Below are 20844 nucleotides of genomic sequence, written 5' to 3' on the forward strand. Positions count from 1 at the left end.
ACAAGGAGCTTCCATGGGAGCAGGAGAATGGCTACTGCTTCCAGCCATGGAAAAATCCCATTTTCTGCAGGAAATAGTTGTGTTCCAATGCAGAGACCTGGCAGGCCCTGGAGGATGCAGAAACAAGGACAGCTGGGATGTTTTGGGGTTTTCCAGCAGCGGCTCCGGCGCATGTTCCGTGTCCACTAACGGTTTGATATGGACTAAACCCACATATCCTGCATTAAACTCAACTACTCCAACCAATGTTATGAGCATATTTATTTCCAGTTATCCCCCTTTTTATTTAACCTCTATAGAACAGGACAGTTTTATTCCAAGCTCAGCTCCTGCATGGATTTTTATCAGCAACAGCGACTCCCGTCGTTCCTCTCGGAGACCGAGTGCCGGGAGCTGCTCTGCTGGGATCAGCCAGCCAGGGGGAGAGGGTTTTGTACAATTCTTGTGAAGATGCTTCACATTTCTGTAAAGATAAATGACAATAAAAGAGCTGCATGCAGCAACAGGAGACACTGCTGTCTGGTTTTTCTGTTTTTTCTGGGAGTCTGGTTTAAAATCTGTGGGAAGATGTGGTTTAAGCTGAGGCTCAAGGCAGCTCTTCCCAACTTTAATTTTTAATTTTATTTTCAAACTCTTTGTGCCCTCAGGCACAAAGAGCCTAGTGTGGTAGAGAAGCTTTTAAAGATTATTCAATTCATTTATTTAATCCTAATGTCTCTGATTTAATAAATGCATTACATTTTGTAGCTATTTAAGGGTTGGGTTTTTTTAACTGATGTTCAGCCAAGATTCAGTACATGTTCTTCTACCTGCCAACACTTCAAAATTAGTCACTGGCTCCAAAGATTCCAAGATTTTCAGGGAAGATCCCAACATTTTTAGAGCATGCTACACTCACACACAAAGATTTTAGCTTGGACATCAAATGCAGGTAAGCAGAGATTGTTTTTATTCAGCATTTTGTAAAAATCTATTTATTTAAAATCCCACAGAAGGACACAAACAATATCCCTTAAATAGGGAAGATCATTCTGGGCTGAACATACACGTGAGGAAGCTGGAAGTAAAAGGACAGCAGGAAGCCAAGTCCCTGCTAAATGACTTTTTAATTATTGGCTTTAAACCAGACAAAGCTGTACATGGAGAACAAAATCCTTTTGATTTTCCAGGACAGCCAAATTGCAATGATTACACCCAAAATAAGGTGATTTTAACACCACCAAGAGCAGCTCTCAGTGGATAAAAACCCATCCAAGGCTGCAGATCAGGATTTAATGCTCTGCACAAGGGGATTTCAGCACCTCCCAGCAGTGGGTTCTTCATTTTTTCCTCTTGTTCCACCTTCCACAGCAACAGATACAGAAAAGAGGAAAAAAATCTGCAAAATGAATCAAAATTCATTCAAATATTTGCCCCAGTTGAAGAAAATCAACTTCTAACACTACAAATTCCTTGTAGCAGATAAGAAAATAAAGAGCACTAAAACATACATTAAAAATAATAGGGTTGGTGTGGCTGGGAAACAAAAAGGAAACCAAACCCAGGAAGGATTTTTTATTTTTGCTGTAAATTCAATTTTTATGGTTGTTCTCTGGAAAACAGAGTCAAAAGAAAGAGGATTCCCTTTGCCAAGATTTCCAGGTAATGCCACAATAATTTGGGAAGGTTTATGGGCTTCAAACCATTCCTTCAAGTGTCTCATTTGAATTTTAACAAATGCTGGATATTGAATATTTCATGATCCCTGCTGCACACAATTCCCCAGAGGTTTTTTTTCCCCTCCACTACAATAAATGTGTTATTTCCTAACAAGTTCAGAGGGATGGATCAGAAAACTATGACAGGATTTCAGCACCAAGATAAAAGTGAATTTATATTTAGCACAGACAAGCAAATTAAATCCACCCTGCAATTTTTACAACTGGAACATCCCCGTGCTCAGCACAGGCTGGAGAAGGAAGGAGCAGAAAATTCCAGTTCTGGAATGGCATTTTCCTTAAAAATTTAGGTTCATTTTTTCAAAGAAGAGCTGAACTTACCACTTGCAGCAGAAGAGTAAAAATGCACCTTTTATAGGCCCAGAGGGAGCTTGAAATCTTCAAACTCTCTAAAACCAAACCAAGCCTTAACAAACCTGCAACAGAAAGCTCAGGGAAATATTTTCTTTCTAGAATAACAAAATTTTAAAAACCTATAATTATTTTTCACTTACTACATGGTAAGAGAAGTCCAGTGTCTGAGTGGTAACCTGGAATTAATTGTAAAATTTTCAATGCATTGTGGAAAATACACTTTATTATAGTGGATCATATGAATATTCCAAATTTCAACTGGTCTGAAGAAGTTTATTATATAAAGTTTCACTTATCTGAAGCATACAACCCCAAAATACTCCCCAGATTTCTTCCGTTCTGCAGATGAACAGCAATAAAATGGTACCAAATTTCTCCAAAATCTTCTTTTTGGAGTGATGTCCTTGGAGAATCCTAGCACAGCCTTGTCCCAAGAATGTTTGGCACGTTCTGACCCCCAAACCCACCCCCCTCAGCCACCTGCCTCTCCCTCAACTGCTGAAAATTAATTACATTTAACCTCCTAATTAACTGCAAGCCACTTAATTGGATAAGCACAGCAGCTTAGTCCACATCCACAAGGACTGCTCCATTCCAGGGGTGGGACCAGCACCAAAGTCCCAGGAAAGTCAGCTCAGAGTGAACAGGAGACACCTCATTGTTGCTATATTTAAACAATAAATCAAATAAAATAGGAAGTGAGGGGGTTTAGGGTGGTCTGACACTGCTCTAGTCATCAGTTCTGGGATTTGTGGGGGAAAAAAGCAAAAGGAATGGAAAATTCAAGTCCTGAGAGCTCATTCCTGTCATTCTTAGTTCAAACTACAGCCCCAAACTCCAGAGATTTCTACACTCAACTCCCCAGTGCAGTGGGGACAAAAATCACCTTTATTTTCTTGGCACCCTCAGCCCTCCCAGTGTAGGTGAAGGTTTCCAAAGTAAATTAGCATTTTCCAAATGATTTTGGATTATATTGGCTTGAACTCTTCCCCCAGCTGAGAGCAGGATGAAAATGGGACAAAACCACACCAAGTACAGATGTAAAGAGCACATGGAACACACAGACTCATGGACAGAGCTGGAGAGGCAGAAATTGCATTTAAAGCACTTTAAAGATGTACATTCTTGGATTTATTAGTAAGAAAGAGAAAGGGGTCCCAGACAGAGCTCCCAGTTCCTCCTCCTGCCCAGGAACACAACCAGAACCTCTGGCAGCAGCTGGAGGAGTTTTCATCCAGTTCTGCTTGTTTGGACAGAGCTCAGAGGGAACAATCCTGGCTCCAATTAATCCTGGGGAAAACCAACCCAAACAAGCAGCTTAAGCTGCAGGCTGCCAATTTAATTCCATTTACCTGCAGGGATCCCAGCCCTGGGGCTGAGGGAACAGGATTCCCACACATTTCCCTGATTTCAGGCATTCACACTGTGCTCTGCAAGGACAAAACCCCATTTTCTAAGCAGGGATTTTTAGAAGTTATCAGGGTCCAGATCACCTTATTAGGATTTTAGGATTTCATTATGTCCTTATTAGGACATCAGGATTTTCTGTCCTTGGCAGGGAAGGGTTAAACAGGAGAGCACTAAAACCTCAGCCAGAAATCCTCTGTATTCAGAATTCCACAAATTTAACCCAAACTTCAACACTGACTAGAAAATTACCAAAGTTCTGCCACTGAGTGACTGCACAGATCAAAGGAGCTCTAGCAGACAGATTCAAGAGTCTGATGAAATAAATCCTTAAACTATTTCCCATTTTTCTGAGAGGTTTTTGTCCCACTGCATGCTCTTGTCACAAAGTTATTGCAGCTCCCTGCAGGTGAAGCTCTACCAAACAGAACAGCACATCTTTAAAGTGTATTAGTTCTGGGAGGGGATGAAGTGTCACACCAACAAAAGTACACATGAAATAAAAAGGAAATCAGTTAATGATTTTTATTAAATTTCAGTGTTTCATAAAATAAATATGGTTTATAATATCAAACAGTGAGAAATAAAGCACAAGCATGAAAAGCATGGTAACAAAAGTTACACTCATGACGGTGTTTAATACTTAGCACTTTAGAAACCATAAAGCCTTTAATTATTTACAAGCAGCAAACTATCTAACATCATTTACAAAGTTGCAGCAGCCTAGTCAGGGAGTCCTGGAAGGGGAAAAACCACGGAGAGACTGCACTGGAAGACCTTCCCTTTCCCTAGCTAGCTTCACTTTCTGCCATCCCCCAGCTCCCCTATGTACAATAACTCTCTGCACCTTCCATCATCTCCAAGGTCAATAATTACTCTGGATTTAGAGATTTAGAGCTCAGTTCCTCTCGAGGACGGGCAGGGCCTCCTGCACTCGAGAGACACTAATTCAAGTAACACTTCAAAGAAAAGTAAACATGTGCAAACCCACGTCAGAACCTACAGGAGCTGCAGGTAGTAAGTGTCAAACCCAGGGAGCAGGAGCTCGTTAGCAGATTAAATTAATTAGGGAATAGCTACAGAAACCTGCTTGGGAACCAGCTGGGGCCAAGAATGAGACATGGGAGTGGTTAAAAATAAAAAAAAAAAAAAAAAAAGGAACTGCAAATGTACCCTGTTACCACAGACAAAAATTTAATCTGCTGAAACACAAAGACTTTTAAGGTCATAACTCAAGATTTAATATTTCAACATGAAAAGAAATCCAAGCCATTCGACTTATTTGGGCTTTTGAAACAAATGCAAATGTCTCTGTTTAAAAATTGCTTTCAAATGAGAAAAACAAATCAATATATATTAATATATCACCCAAAATAAAAAACATAACACACTCTTCATTGTAGAGCATGCTGCTCATTCAGAATAAAGACAGGACAAAGAAAGTAGAATTACATTTCATGATGTAATAAAAACATTAAAATCTGTGATCATTAAGTGCACCGTCGTACAGGAGTAGCGTGCTCAGAGTGGAAATGTTCTATACCTACCAGCATCCACCTTTATTAAAGCAAACAAATCTTTAGGACACTACCTGAAACTGAAATCAGTAATCACTGGGCTCCATTCAGCTTGCCTTAAGTTTCAGCCAGGCACATTCCAGCTAGTAGCACCTGTTATGCCTCTTCATGATTGTATTCCAGAGATCTTTTACATTTGTGAACTATTTTTTTATATTTGTTTTTTTAAGAAAAAGACTGGCTTCTTTTTTGCAATCCTTGCAATGCTTATCCTACACAGATCCTGCAAGTAAACTCTGTTCTGAGCAGCACAAGTTGGGGCTTTTATCAGAAATCTGAGAGCTGGACTTACGTTGGCAGTAGGTACAGTACAACAACTGGATGTATTCAACAGTTCCTCAAAAAGGTCTGAAAGGAAGATTTCCCTAAAGACTGTTTAAAAAACCAAACCAAACTCAAAGCACTTCACCCAAGATCTGTTCAATCCTTCTACCCAAGTTCGGAGCTTGCCAACTTTTAAGAACGCCAGGAAAAAGGAGGGAATGAGGTGGAGAGGAAAGAGAATTAAATAATTCCCAATTTGTACCGATGAAAAGCTTCAAGTAAAAGGAAATCCACTTGTTCAAGATCTTGCTACATGCACAGTCCCTCGTCAGCTGAAAGCCACAGTAGTTAGCATTGGGTGTAACAGCAGATTCATCATTCATAGAAAACACTGGCAACGTTCCTTCATCCTCAAGAACTTGCATCCACGGTTCTCTGTCCCGAAGCTTCTTAAAAAATGTCTATGGTTCTGCACATTTCATACCAAACTGGAGGAAAATGGTAAACATGTCTTCTGTCAATGCAATCCCAGTGAGCCAACCTTCTCCCCAGGAGCTGGGTGTCATTTCCGAGTCTGGCCCTTCTTTGGCACCGCGGGTCGCTTGGCCTGCCACAAGTGGTTGTGGATGGTGAGAGCATCCACGCTCACAGACATGGTTTTGGCTGGGATCACGTTAAACTGTTTTCTGTCCGAGCTGTACTTATAGAGTTTATCAATCATTTTCTTGGTGATGCTCTTTGGCCCTGTCCCAGTGAGCTTGTAGATCTCCTCCGTGTCGGGGTAGTAGCAGTAAAGTGCTCGGAACTGGCAGCCGGCGTCGCGGAACAGGATGATGTAGTGGTTGGCATCACATTTCTCCAGCTCCTGCAGCAAAAACAACCAGGTACAGGGGCTGTTCACTGGGACAACCATGCCAAGCTTTAAGCTGAATAATTGTTCCTCTTAACAAAATTTTACAGCCCTTTTATAAACCTAAAAGCAGAACTCTAAATAAAGAGTTCTGAGTAAATACAGAGTAAATACGGGCTGTTCACTGGGACAACCATGCCAAGCTTTAAGCTGAATAGTTGCTCCTCTTACCATAATTTTCCAGTCCCTTTATAAATCTAAAAGCAGAACTCTAAATACAGAGTTCCGAGTAAATATGCAGTAAATCGTGTTTTCCACGTGGAAAGCAAAAAATGCTCTCTACAGCCACATTATAGGAAATGGAATTCACGCTGCACAGCAGTGGGATTATGAAATCAGCATTACAGACCCATGTGATTGAGAGTGCATTAATAATTTTAATGTTTACCTCTAATATTGAGTTCTTATGTGGTTCGTTCACTTTTCCAGCAAGACAGCAGTGAGATATAGCATTGTGAATAATGGGTTTGTTGGATTTGCTGCTGGGTTCCTTAAATAATTTTGGACCTAAGGAAGATAAATAAGTCAAAATTATCTGCCTGACATTTATGAAAGCTAAGATTTTCATTCAAAGAGAAAAAAAGAAAAAAACCCTCATTATTTTTCTAGAATGACTTACTTTTAAAGATATTAAACAGAACAAAATACACCTGACAGCTTCTCAAAAATAACATGAAACACATCACAGATTTTCCTGACCTAGTATTCATAATAAATGAACAAAAAAACTAAACAAAAGCAACTAAACTAAAACAAAGCAGGCACCTGTGTATTCTGCCACCGAAGCAATAGAAGATGCTGTGGAAGCATTCTCCCAGTCTCTCTCTGTGTTTCTGCTGGGATTTCTGCTCAGAATGGGTAAGGACTCCATTGATTCAACTCTGGGAGGGAAATAAATAAAAAATTATATGCCAAGATTTTGGGGTTTGGCCCTGTAATCTCACATAAATGCTGCTGTCCCTTAATGGAACAGAATATTCTCCCTTTTCCTCCCCAGAACAGTCGGATTCTCCTTGCTAGAAATCAAAGCAAAACTCTGACTCCTCTGGGAGAAAATAAAACAAAATTGAAAGTTTGCACAGAACACTGCAGCTGGCAGCCACATACACCAGATGAATTCAGCAATGCTGATTGTGCTCCTCTGCCAGTGAGGTGAAGCAATCAGCACTGAAGCCCAAAACTGTTTCATCCCCCAGGACAGAGAAACCCAAGAGAAGCTGGCTGTACCTCTGAGAGGGAGTGCCACCAGAGTGAACACTTTCAGGCTCAGTTGTTGCTGCTGAGGCCAAAGACAGACTGGAACCAGACTGAGCACTGCTCAGATTATCAGCTACAAAACAGGAGAGAAAATGTCAACACATTGGTGACAGCAGATTTGAAACTCAGGGAGAGCAAACAAATCCAATCCTTACGTGTGGAAGAACACTTGGTGCCTGAATCGCTGTAAGATTCCTCACGATGGACAGACTTTGGCCTGGGTTTTTTGGGCTTGGATTTGGGCTTCCCAAGCCCTTGCTCTTCCAAAATTTGCTGCTGCTTTTTCCTCAGATATTCCTGCTTGATGAGTTCTCGCCGAGCCTTCTCCTCCTCTTTCCGTATCCGGTCCTCCTCAGCTTTGCGGCTGCCATGGAACACAAGGACAGTGAATTCAGCATGGAACCACCTCCTCACCTTAATTTACAGAGAAATTCTTTTCTGTGCATCATTACCGAGCCTCATCCCTTTTCTGTTCCACCTCAGCCTCCAGCTGCTGCTTCCGCAGCCGCGACTCCTCGGCCTTGCGCTGCTGTTTCAGGAGGAACGCCGCCCGTTTCTTGGCCAGCTCATCCTCTGCCTTCTGTTCATCCTGAAAAACCCAAAGGGATGGAAAACTTAAGGAATAGTGAACAGTATATTAAAGCTGGACATCACAAGATTGCTGATGATTGCAGGAAAATTTGAAGAAAAACTGTTACTTTTGGAAATCTTTACATTATAGAATTGAACGTAAATCAAAATATCTTATTGCTCAAGAAAATATTAAGAGAGAGTTTTAGTGTTCCCTTAAGTCTGTGAGGAGAAAAAAGGGGCTCATCTTAGCCTGACTTGGTTTTAAATATGTTTATCACAAAACCTTCTAGACCTGCAAAGTACAATGCAACAATGATGGGGGCCAGGATGAACACCACAAACAATCCCAGTGAATGACAATCAGTCCAAATTAATCACACTACAAAGACCCCAAAGTTAAATTCCCTGAGACTGAGACTTGTTTGACTTTCTTGAAAGAGAAATTAAAAGAGCAAGTATCATGTCAGCATGTTTGTGGTGTTGACAATAATCATTGCTAAACACAAGTTAAGACACTAAATGTTTTGAGAGCTGATCTATCTCTTTTTCCAGAAGTAACTGTTTTCCACTGCAGCTTTTTTATATCCAAATATTGCAACCAATGAGGCCTGTGCTCCATCAGGAGCCTGGGAAACACCAGTTCTAATGCTGGGTGAGTGTGTAACAGGAACCAAAGAGAGAAAAGTAGCACATTTACCTTGAAGAAAAAACCCACACCAGACTTCTGATCACCTTCACTAATCAAATCCGTGGAGCTATCCTGGTTTTCAAGTTCTCCTTCATCTGGAGCTTTTAAGTCAGACAAATCTACTTCAATGAGATTGGCCTTGCTTCTCAGGGGCTCATCCACTGGGACATTTTCTTTTCCTGAGCCATCAGAAGAATTCAACCCTGTTTCCTTGAAGCTGTTATTCACCTCTTTGCTCATTTCAGACAGAATATTTGCATCTTTGGAGGTGGAGAGAACAAGAGCCCTTTGATTGCTCTCGTCATGAAGTCTATAGGTATCAAAGAAACACTTCTCTTGGGAACCACTCCCATGGTCAGGGCTGCTTTCCAGTCCCACTTCTGTGGGTGTCTTTGCCAAGCTACTGGGTGGGAAAGGTCTCAAATGTGGAAGGTTTTCTAGGCTGGGAGTTGGGGTTTTCACACGTGCTGAATTCTGCTGCCTGTCCTTAGGGACTTTCAGCTCTGAGGGCCTTCCTGGCCGGGGAGTCCTTCCTTGGCCGAGGCGCGGCGGTTTCCGCAGGCTATTCATTCCAGTTGGAGACAGGGGCTCAACAAAATGAATTGAAGGTTTCACCTTTTGGTCCTGAGAGTTACTTCTGGTTCCTGGGGATGGCACTGTTGGAGATTTCATGAGCAGCTCCTGCTGCTGGGATATCTTTAAGATGGCCTGCTGCAGGGTGCTGATTGTTTCATTCAGCTTCTCGATAGAAAGATCACATTCATTTATATCTGCTTCAGTCACATTGTCTTCTAGGAGGGCAACAGAAATAATTTTACTTTTTTCCAGATCGTGCATAGCAGCAGGGTCTTTTGCTTTGTGTTGCTCAGCAAAAGCCAGGCTTTCCTGCATTTTTTTTGCTACTTCTTGAGAATCATTGAGCATTTCTTCTCTCTCCTCCTCTTTCACAAGAAACTCCTCAGATTTGGAACCCAAAGAAACTTCATCTAAATCTTCCCCATTGTGCCGGGAATACTCTTTTGCAAAATGTTCTGGTTTAAGAGGTTGTGGACCATCAGGAGACTTCCCTTTTTTAACAACATGCAGGAAAGCTGCCTTGCCCAATTTTAGTCTCTGCCTTGCCGATAAGGCTTCCATCTTCTTCTTCTGAGCCTCTATGGCCCTGCGCTTCTCTTCCAGCTGCATGTGGAGCTGCACCAGCTCCGAAGCTAAAAGATTCACATTGTCTTTGTTCTGCCTGTTGGGGCTCTGCTCTCGCTTCTGTTTCCACGTGGTCAGTGGTGCTGGGCAGCTTTCTGATCCATCTGGGGTGGTTTTTTGGGAGCTACTGGTGCTGGACTTGGTCTCGTAGCTGTTGAGCCTCTGCAGCTTCCTCTCTGCAAAGCTGGTCATGCGGACACTGCCGCTGGCCATGGACACGCTGCTCACCTGGGAGATGGTGCTCAGGCAGGGGCTGGAGCGACCGCTGGCATCGTCCTTGTCCTCGTGCTCCTTCACCTTCATGTCCTCCTGCAGCTTGGCAGACTCCTCCTCACCAATGTACTTAGTGACTATAGGATGGTTGTCTATGGCCACCAAATCCTGGTCAGCATCTTCCATGTCCAATAGATCTGGCTCTGAGTCCTGTCTCACCATGGTCCAGGTTGTATCCTGAACGTGCAGGCTGAGACCTTTCCCATAACTCACATTGACTTTACTCGTTACCTCGTCATCAGCTTTAGCAGCATGAAGAAAGAATCCTCCAGTGGATAGCTCCTGAGAGGAAGGATCTAAACTGCTACTAGCCAAAGGTCTGGAAGCTTCTATACCTGCCTCCCCCAGGGCCATTGCATCTGCAGAACTGGCATCTGCAACTGGAGTGAAATCAGAGCTAGAAATGGGAGTAAAAGTCCTATTGAGGTCATGCTCACCATGACTGCTCGAGGCTTTCTTGCGGATCAAAGACAAGTGTCCTTCATTTAACCTCTTGGTTACAAAACTCCTCTGTTTCCCCTCCCCACACTCATCCTCTTTATTGATGACCTGTTTTTCCTTGGCTGGTTTCAGGACTGCAGGCATTAAAGGCTCCAGGTAAAAACTCTCAGCTTTGCTGTCTGCAGGGTCACTGTTTGTTTTTGGAGACCACGCTGTGGCCACTATGCTGGGCACCCTGGGCGCTGCATTCTGCACCTCAGGGTCACCACGGTTTGGCCTTTCTTCAGATCTGATGATTGCAATGAGCTCTTCATCCTCATCCTCCATTTCTACATTGTTCAGCAAACTCTTCCCATTAGCTTTCACTGATGGAGGGTGGGGCTGATTTTTGGGGGTAACATTGACAATGTTGGAAGCAAGACTGTCCTTGCTGATGGACCTGGCCAGGCTAATGCTGTCACCAGAGCCAGGGTCCACATCAGTACTGGCAGAATGATGAAGAGCAAATGGTGTTGGCTGAGATAGAGGCCTAAAAAAGATAAGAAGAATCTACTGACACTCAAGCACAACAAGGTACAATTTGTTGAAATAAAGACCATGATTCAGAGAGCTAAAATAGTTGTTTTATTTTTAAAATGCATCCTGTACCACGAGTGACCAGCAATACCAAGCAGCAACTTCAGATACTTCCATTTTCAAGAGCACTTGCTGAAAATCACGGCTAACGAATTTTCAATTGCAAATCTAAAATCAGTCAGCTCTGAAAGTGCACATAAGGAGAGAACAAAATTAAGTGACTGTCAGTGCAGTTCTAGGGCAGTGATACCACATTACCACAATCAAATTGTCCCAGTATCATTTCCTCAAGCAATGCTGTAATAAATAATTACCTGGGTTTCTTCTCTGGCCATGCCAGAACAGCCCCTCGTGGCTGCCCATCAACGCGGGTCAGAGAATTCGAACGGTGCCGATGGCCTGAAATGGTTTTTAATTGGTAGTTTAGAAATGGTCCTTAAACCAGCTCTTTTGCCTCATTTAACAGCAAACATAGAAACAGAGTCAACTCCTTCCCCAACAGATGGCAGCAGAAAACAGATTTGCTGCAGCTGCCACCAGACACAGTCAAAGCCTGAAAAAAATTAAAATCCACTACGTTTCTTAAAAAGATCTTTAAGATTTACTAAAACTCAACATGCTCACCCACTTGTGTTACTGCAGACTAATTAAATTCTAAATAACTTACAGAAATTGACTCACATTTTAATGAATTATAGTATTGACATTGACAGTCATTGTTTGTTGAAAGGCAGATTCAAGGCAGACTTACCAGGGCTGTCTTCTCCCTGTAAAGATTTTTGTTGCTTTTGTCTCAAAGGCAGCAGTGGATGGGAAGGGCTGAAGGCAGGGCTTCCTCCTTTGCCACTAATCCAGAAAGGCAAAAATTCATTACTACAAAGAATTTCTTTTTCTATAATCAGAAGAAATATCAAATTGCAAAGTCACATTGGTAAGTTACCCTCATCCTCTTTAAAACATAGTATCAGGGATTTTTTAGAAGTTCCTTAACAAGAAGTTTTTCACATGTAACAAAACAAAAGTAAACTTATTACCTGAAATTAAACTAAGTTTCTAAATGCAGCAGATTTAAGACAATGCTTATGTAAATAGTAAATTCAAGACAAAGCAAAGGCTGAAGTGACTTAGAGGTCACCATGAAATTTATGTCAGCTGAAAACTCTTTTCATTAACCACATCAGATCATGCTGAAGTTTGCTTTCACAGAACCCCAGAATGGTTTGGGTTGGAAGGGACCTTAAAGACCATCCAGTTCCGTGGACACCTTCCACAAGAGCAGCCTGCTCCAAGCAAGGCCCTGGACAGCTTTGGAGCCCCTTGGGGACTCTAAAGTCACTCAGTTTGTGGCAAAATGACAACGCTCAGCAGCACAAATCCCCAGGTTATCCAAACAGAGGCACAAAGAGAAGGTGGAACAAGATGAAGACACACTCACAGGTAGTCAGGCTCCTCGGGGTGCAGGTAGTACCTGCTGCAGGCCTCAGGGGCTGCCTGGGCTGGGGGCTGCAGCTCTGCTGGGCTGGGGCTGGCAGGAGTGGCCAGGAAGCTGCGCTTGGTGGCGTTGGAGATGGGGACAGGGGGCCGGCTGCTCTTCTGCTGCATCACTGCCTTGACTGGGCACAAAGGGACAGCGTCAGCACCACGCAGGGGCAGGGAGGAGCAAACAGCACAGGAAGCTCTCACATTGCACAGGGTGGAAGGGAAACTTTGTCTACACTGTAACCTGCAGTACTGGTCTTTATTTAAAATACCTGTATTCTGGTGAGCGTAATGAAACAAATTAATAATTAAAATTAATAATTAATTAGTGGGTTTAGGGGGAAAACTGTATGTTCAAAAATTATCCATCCAAAAAATCAGAACTCAAGTGGATCTAGGACTAATTTTCCTTCTACTTTACTGCTTTTCAAAGAGCCTCAGCAAGAATAAAACTTGGGTAGAAATAAACTTTCCAAGGAAACACGACTAGGCAACAGTTTCACTACAATGTAAGTGTTTTCTAATAATATGCTGTCAGTTATCTGTGGTCACAAACTTACCATCTTTTATTTCCTGGATATCTCTTGGCTGTACAAAGTCTGGTTTGACATTCTCAAACCACCAGAAGAGCTCTGCAATGAACACCATGACATTAGGCTGAAACAGAAAAAAAGGAAAATTACACCTCACATTAACAAAACACTCCTGATTTACCCACATTTTATTGAAAAATCCATCTTTTGTTATGTTTCTTACCTTTAAAACCAAAGGAGCATACAACATGTCCTCCAAGGTGAGGTAAAAGCATTTGTTTAGGTACTCATTTGAGAATTCTCTCAAGAGCTGAATGTTATAGAGGCTGTCTGCAATTGATGTCACCTCCTTCAAACAGATATCTGGGAAGGAGAGAGGGCTGAGTAAGTTCTGGCACTTTCCCAAGGGATCACCCTTCCACCCCCAGCTCACAGAAACACTAAATACAGGAACTTCACAGACTCTACACCAGCACTGGATATTTGCTGGCTACCAGTGACATTTCTCTACCTGCTCAGTGCCAGAGGGACAGGAAAAGGAGGAAGAAAACCACAGAGAACAGTATCAGTTCTGCATTCATTTCTGAATCCACAGGGGATTCTGTCTACCACAGCCACAGAAAAGGTAAACAGGCTACAGAGAACACACATAATGACAAAATACAAAAGCAATTAAAACCAGACATCTTGATTTGCATATAATAAAGGGTTACTCCTAGGATTCACAGTGCTGGTTCCTTCTGAAAACACTCAGGAGCTCTGCAAGGTACAACATATCTGAGAATTTAAAAACCAATGCAAAATGTTGATTTGCAGAAGTTAATGCAACAAGGACATTGATTTATTAAGAAAAACATTTTCTGGGAAGGAGAACTCAAGTTTTGCAATGCTCAAGAGTGACAATTTCTGCAGATTGAGAGAAACTATTTCATAATCTACATTTTAAAATGCCAAGTTATGCCAAGAAAAAAATGAGAATTATCAGCTAACACTGGTGGAGATGTACTCCATTTCTATGGCATTGAAACCAAGCTCAGTTATTTGAGCAAAGAAAGCCACATATTCTAAAACTGGAAAAGAAAGGATTCTTTTGTGGCTCATAATACACAGTCTTCTAAATACAGTAAGTAAAAAAACCAAGATCCAAGAGAGATTCTTTTAAAAATGCAGATTCCATATGTGACCTGCCTCCAACCTCCCATACTCCACTACCCATTAAATGTGCTGCATTTTAAATTTTTCATGTATTTCTAGTTCAGCTTTCAAAGCCTGAAAGCCTTTTATTCCTTTGATTCCCTCAAAACCTTTATTACATACCATCCAGTTTCATTTGCTCTGGACAATAATAGTGAATCACAGCTAGAAGAGCAGCACCATCACTACCATCCTTCATCAGATCTTCCAGCACAGGGAAATAGGGTAACTGCCTGCTGGAGAGGTGGTCCCTTCTGTAACGCACCTACAGAGAGAAACAAGGGTTCACATCATGCTGAAGAGGCTAAAAGACAAAAAAACCCAAAAAGCAAAGAAAAAGGAATCTGTGTTAAGCATTGAAAACTCTTTTCGCTGGATCCTTTCTGCCATTCTGCCCCAAGTCAAACCCAGCTGACAAAGTTGTGCTTTTCTCCCTGTGGAAGCCAATTCTGAAGGAAATGGTGTTTCCCTTTTAATCCTAGAATAGTTTGGGTTGGAAGGGACCTTAAAGATCATTCAACCCAACCTTGCACTAGGGCAGGTTGCTCACCTGCCATTCAGTCTCCTCATGGCCAGGGGCAATCTGTGCTGCTGGATTCCTCACTTCATTCACACATTTTAACTTATTATCATCAATTTAACTCAAAACCCTTCCCCACAGATGCATGAATGCAGCAGATCCAAAGAATGAGACATGGGGAGCTACATGAGAATACTTAAAGCTTGGGAGAAACAAAACACAGCAAAAATAATTCTGAGGGGCTGGTGATCTCTCATCCCTTACCCACATCCATGGGTTTGCTGCTGCGCCCACAGACAGCAAAGCTCTCTCAGAGGGAACCAGAGCGTGGCACACCTGTGTGCAACACAGGTGTTGTGCAAAAATAAAAACCACCTTTTCCAAAATACTCAGAGAGGAGGAGGCCTTGACATCCCCAGCAAAACTCCCCTTGATTTACTACAGATCAAAATCGAGCTCTGGTGCAAAGCATCCTGCAGCCCTCAGGGAATTTGGAGCTGCCAAAGCCAGTCAGCTGAAGAACAAATCTTGGCATTGCTTCTTGCAAGTTTTGCAAGTTCCAGGGTTGCTGTTTCCTGAGCATCCACACACTATGGGAAGCTGTGTCTAAACTGAGCAGCAAAGCAGGTGGGAGAGCAAAAGCAGAATGCACTGCAGGGCCTGGCAGAAACACCTGGCAGTGCTGGGAAAACACCCCTTGGACACTTCAGGGCACTGACAGCACTGGGACTGAACAGAATCTCTTGTCTGCTCTGCAGGCACACCAATCACACACTGACTCATCAGAGGAAAGCTGGGTTTTACCAACATCCTACACTTCCCAAGCCAGCCTGGGAAAGCTCTACACACACACACAGTCCTAGGTGTCAGTTTTGGATGGCACAGGCTGTGAAAAAATCTGTTCAGAGCAATGAAGATCACTTGGAGCAATGAGAACCAGTTTCTTCTCTTTATTTTGCATATGCTACACCCCAAGTTTCCCAAGGAACTCAAAGCTATCTCTGCATGCTAATGTTATTTTTCCTGTCCTTTTCCCAGGTGCAAATTGGGTTTTTCCCCAGCCTGGAGCACTCCATGAAGATGGAATGGGATGGGAATCATACTGTACCACACGAGCATATTCCACTGGCTCCAGCATGCAGTGAGATAGGGCATGCATCAGATCAGGCTTACAGAGAGAAACAGTGAGATATAGGATGGTGATTATTCAAACAAGAAACAAATCAAAGGCATCAGCAACATCCATTATGCACTAGAAATGTGGTTGTTAAGTCTGGTAGAATAAGTGTGCACACCAAGGGAAATTGGTTAGCTTGAAAGGGTCAGCATTTATCCACTTAAAATAAGCATATTAAAAAAAAACCTTCAGAAATTCTTTTTCAACTTTAATTCCTCCTGTAGTTAAAGCAGATAAAAATATTTCTTTTCCAATAGGCTTAAATGGAATTTAAATCAATGACAGTCAATACCAAGAACTAAAATCTGTAAAGATTCCTTGTTTATTTTAGCTGTAGTGGAAAAACCCAACAAATTTATCAAAGAGGGTTTTTATGGATTTAATTATTTTTTTTTCTCAGCTGTTATTCTGTTAACCCTTCAGTCTTTTACACTGAAAATTCTGAATTCTTCCTTATTTTCTAAGCCAAGTGTTGTAGTTTGTAACCCTCCTGCCCAGGCATACAGTGAATGACATTTGTATGCAGTAATTGCAGAAGCAGTGCTACTGAAATAGAGATTATTCTATTCCAACCAAACAAAAATCACAAAATAAAAAAGCACAGAATTGACAGAACCTGACAACAACTTTGAGAGACTGCAAAACCTGCCAGTAAACCATTAAAATCCAAGTGGACTAGAAGTGAGACAACCTTTGTTTACTCCTTCCTTTAATTTCAGATATTTAAAAGTTTTTACTCCAGCCTACAGATCTGGCTCAAACAAAGGATTAGGAGGCTGCAGTGGGACTGAGCTCCCCGTGGGAAGGCAGAGGGATCATGGGGAGGCTGCCTGATCACACCTGCCTTTTCCAAGTGCTCTGCCCTTTGGAATTAACAACTGAGACAACAGCTCATCTTCCCAGAGAGAAAATGAGTAACACCAGCTCCTGCAAGGGCAGGAGAAAGGGCATCAAAGGAAAGCAAAGGAACAAAGGAAAAATCTCTGCAAGTTGAAATAAACCCAGAAAACTCTGACAAAAGAAAGAAGGATTTCTATAAGCACATTTTGGTTGTTTTGTTTTCTTTTTTTTTTTAATATATAGTGGAATTGATATTCCAATTTCACACTTCAGCAGAAAGAAAAATCTGTATTTTGTTCCAAAGTGCAAACTGCCTTCCCTCCCACTGTGCCAGCTCCAGGCTCCTTAACTGAGCACACAATCCCAGCAAGTGTCCCAGCAAACTGGGCTGGCCCATCTCCTACCCCACCTCAGTGAACAGCAGTGCTCTGGCTCTGACAGATTCACAAATCTGCAGCAGAGCAGGTGCAGGAGCAGTGTAAGAGCATTATTTAAGCACAAACATCTGAGTATCTTAACTATGGATTCCAAGATTAGGCAGCCCTTTAAGCTGCCCAGCTTTTCTCTCACCTCAGTGCTGTCATCACTTCCTACTCAAACCAAACCCAGTAAATGCAACCATTTCAACTGGTCATTTTCTAGTTTTTGAAAATTTTTTTATTGCTACTCCACCTCCCTGACTCCTGCAGTGTGGAAGCAATTTGGAGATGCTGCAAAGGGAGTATGCTGTGTGCTGTACAGTATGCAAAAAGCACGGCGTGGAAACAAAGCCTGATGACCCAAAAGCTCACAAAGGTGTTTTGCAAAGAGCAGCTGAGAAGCATTGCAATGGAAGCAAACACTCTGAGGAAGTTTAAAAAGCCATGATTTTGTGGATGACAACTGGTGTAAAAGTAGTTCACTTACAGGTACTAATTTCCAATACCATTTGGAAGGAGACTGCTCAGGAAGCAAGGAAAGGAACGTAGGAATAGGAAAGGAACATCAGCAATGCAAGTTAAAAGCAGTAATACTTAAATGCACTTCAGCAACAAACACTTTCATATTTCAGAGGCCTTGTAGCCTAGAAATTGAGATTTAAAGATACCAAATGAGACCCAATAGCCAATAGGGTCAAATAATTCAAGAGATCCTTTAGACCACAGATCAACTTGTAAATTAAGCAGCTCTTTTTTGATGAAGGATATTATTTTCCATAAAAGGTACATAAACACCTTCACCACTAACATGAAAATTAAACTGTGCCTTGTTCAGAGGTCACACTTTGAGCCCTTTGCCTAGTAATGCCAATTTGAGGAAAGAATATGTTATTTGTAATTTAAGGTTTTATGAAATCACAAATTGGGAGCTCGGATAGATATTATGTTGGAGAAAGACCTATTTGACATTCTCCAGAAATGAAAGTGTGCTATATTTTGCAATATTAGTGCATTCCAATATAATTTCAAGGGAAAAAGCTGGAAAAAACTACAAACACACACATACAATATTTGAATGCCAAGAGTATCCTTCCTGGACAGAACCTGAATAAGTCCCTAAATAAACACTGGACAAACAACATGCAAAAAGAACATGCCCCAAGAGCTTTCAAAATATATAACATATATTTTGTGCTGTGAAAGCTGAGTCATATTTACCCACATACAGTTGATACAGGTTATTTTAGTTGAAACAAGTTGTTTTCATCCTACTGAAACTTAAAGGAAAGTCAGGAGATACCAGTGGGCTTCAAAGGCAGGGAAGGGCACTGATGACAGAGACAAAACAAAGTGCATGCAGAAAATCTCACTTTTGAGAATTGGAGCCCTCACACTTGCCTGACAAAGAAAATACTGATATTTAAATCCATTCATCATCAACACACAATATTACAACTGAAGACAAATTTGTTTTACCTTTTGATGCCCTGGACTTTCCATTAGTTGTTGTTTTAATTTAATCTCTTTCTCTGTTATCTCTCTCATTTTAAGGTTCACCTAAAAGAGAGTAGCATAGAAAATGAATTAAAATACACCTTGGATATGTTTCCACAAGTGTCCTTCTTGCTCCTGTTACTTAACAGTCAACTCATGCTACAAACATAAAAAGTTCATAGAAAAGCATGGTACAGCAGTTTTCTAAACCAAGTCTCTATTAGCAGGAGCTGAAATCACAATCCTGGGTTTGCAAGGACACATTCTCTTTGGAATGTGACTCTTGTCACTCAAAAGAATTAGAGTAACTTAACTGCTGCCCTTGGAAAAATTCCAGCACTTCTGTTAAATGTTCCATCTAGTCAGAGTTAAGTCCATCTTCTTATTTAGCATGGAACAGTGCTTCACCTAAAAAACCCCCACCAACCAAAAAAACATCTCATAGCAACTTCTCTGAAAATAAAGAATTCAATTTTTACAATTTTTCTAAGTTAGTTCCTTATTATCTTTTTTATTTTTAAATTTACCAGCTTTATCCTTCCCTAAGAAAAAAAGTTGCTAAAGTAAAAGGGATGGTAGAAACGCACAAGTAAGAAAGGAAGACACGCATCAGAATCCATCTTAAAAATCTGAAAGGTGACAAGAAAAGACAGGCAGGCTTTTCCCAAAGTAAATTTTACCTTGTTAATCCAGAAAACCATGGCATCCTCCAAATCATAGGGCAGTTCTTTTGAGGCACTGAATGTAGAGAAACGCTTGACACTGGCAACCACCTTCTCAATGCTGATCATTTCTACAGTGTAGGCCATCATAAGAGCATCAATCATTGCCATATGAGAACTCTGAAAGAGAAAACAAAGAGGATTGGAAAATAAAATCCCTTTTAAACAAGGTACGTTCTAACTGTATTTAAACCAAAACATTGCTAAGGTTAACGACCTAGAAATTAAAATAGTAAATGGAGTGAAGAGCTCTTAACTAGCGTTAAATAAAAAGAAGATGATTAGGTGGATTTAATTAAGCGAACCATTTTGATTGGTGCAGAGCCCAGATCAGACTCAGACACAGGTGTATCATCGCTCTCCATGACGTAAATCCCCTTCCGAGACAGCGCCTGGATCACGGACTGGTGTCCCTGCAGAGCTGCCACCTGGTCCCCCTTGAGGATGAGGCTGCAGACGCGGCAGTAGAGCTCGCTGGAGAGCAGCAGTTTGATCACTGGGGGTTTGATGTGCTCCTGCTCGTACTGGTCGATGTAGAACGGGTCCTTCAGCTCCTCCGGGACGTTGTCTGCAAGGGCAGAGAGAACAGCGCGTGTGGCACCACTGAGCACCAGGAGTGCTTGGGGAATGTTAGTGGGATCCACGTTTTACCACAGGTTAAAATGGGTGGGCAGGGTTAAAATCAGATAGGCAAGGTTTATCCACATCTTCACAGCAAAATCCCCAAGCATCTGTGCACAGCAATTGGAGAACTGCAAGGCTGCATCACCAACAGGGTCTCTAAACCAAGCCACCAATTTTTTAATGAATTTTGGCAATTCAGAAGGAAAAGACCAAAATATCTGACTAAAACCTTGAACACTTCACAAACCAACCAGTGAGCTGATTATCTATTTTTTGTCAAGAGTATTAATCAAACTCTTGCAGCTTTCAGCCTTTAAATAATTCAAGCCTAGGAAGCAAAACCACTCCATTTGGATTAAGCAGGAACTTTAAACCAAGTCTAAAATGGAACTTCTTCTGCCTTGGCCCAATTTCCACAAGCTGTGTTAGAATTTTATCAAACTGATCCTAGACCCTGAGTGTAGTAATTTAGAAGAAGCTAAAATTAGCAACACAGAGGGCCTCACCCTTGCACACCCCCAGCCATAAACACATTTTTACTACTCCCAGCACAGCTCAGAGCTGGCAGGAGAGAAAGGCACTAACAACAACCAATATTCCAATC

At 41.8% G+C, this 20844-nt stretch overlaps 1 protein-coding gene across 4 annotated transcripts in view; it reads right to left on the bottom strand.

Moving 5' to 3' along the window:
• Positions 1-4696: 4696 nt before the first annotated feature.
• CAMSAP1 (calmodulin regulated spectrin associated protein 1) overlaps positions 4697-20844 on the bottom strand; it is a 32487-nt gene continuing 16339 nt past the window's right edge. For 3 of the 4 annotated variants that reach the window (XM_030961292.1, XM_030961296.1, XM_030961293.1), the window contains exons 3-19: positions 19922-20184; positions 19575-19736; positions 18877-18957; positions 17888-17920; positions 14568-14709; positions 13474-13613; positions 13278-13374; positions 12674-12851; positions 11990-12084; positions 11553-11637; positions 8758-11191; positions 7940-8076; positions 7643-7851; positions 7458-7560; positions 6996-7111; positions 6619-6737; positions 4697-6185 (exon numbers count right to left, since the gene is read on the bottom strand). In XM_030961292.1, coding sequence (XP_030817152.1) covers positions 5883-6185; positions 6619-6737; positions 6996-7111; positions 7458-7560; positions 7643-7851; positions 7940-8076; positions 8758-11191; positions 11553-11637; positions 11990-12084; positions 12674-12851; positions 13278-13374; positions 13474-13613; positions 14568-14709; positions 17888-17920; positions 18877-18957; positions 19575-19736; positions 19922-20184 — 4697 coding nt within the window. In that variant the 3' untranslated portion in view covers positions 4697-5882. The remainder of the gene's footprint in view (positions 6186-6618; positions 6738-6995; positions 7112-7457; positions 7561-7642; positions 7852-7939; positions 8077-8757; positions 11192-11552; positions 11638-11989; positions 12085-12673; positions 12852-13277; positions 13375-13473; positions 13614-14567; positions 14710-17887; positions 17921-18876; positions 18958-19574; positions 19737-19921; positions 20185-20844) is intronic. The other variant, XM_030961294.1, reaches the window with a different exon arrangement.

The sequence above is a fragment of the Camarhynchus parvulus genome, chromosome 17, assembly GCF_901933205.1.
Source record: "Camarhynchus parvulus chromosome 17, STF_HiC, whole genome shotgun sequence".
Lineage (NCBI taxonomy): Eukaryota > Metazoa > Chordata > Aves > Passeriformes > Thraupidae > Camarhynchus > Camarhynchus parvulus.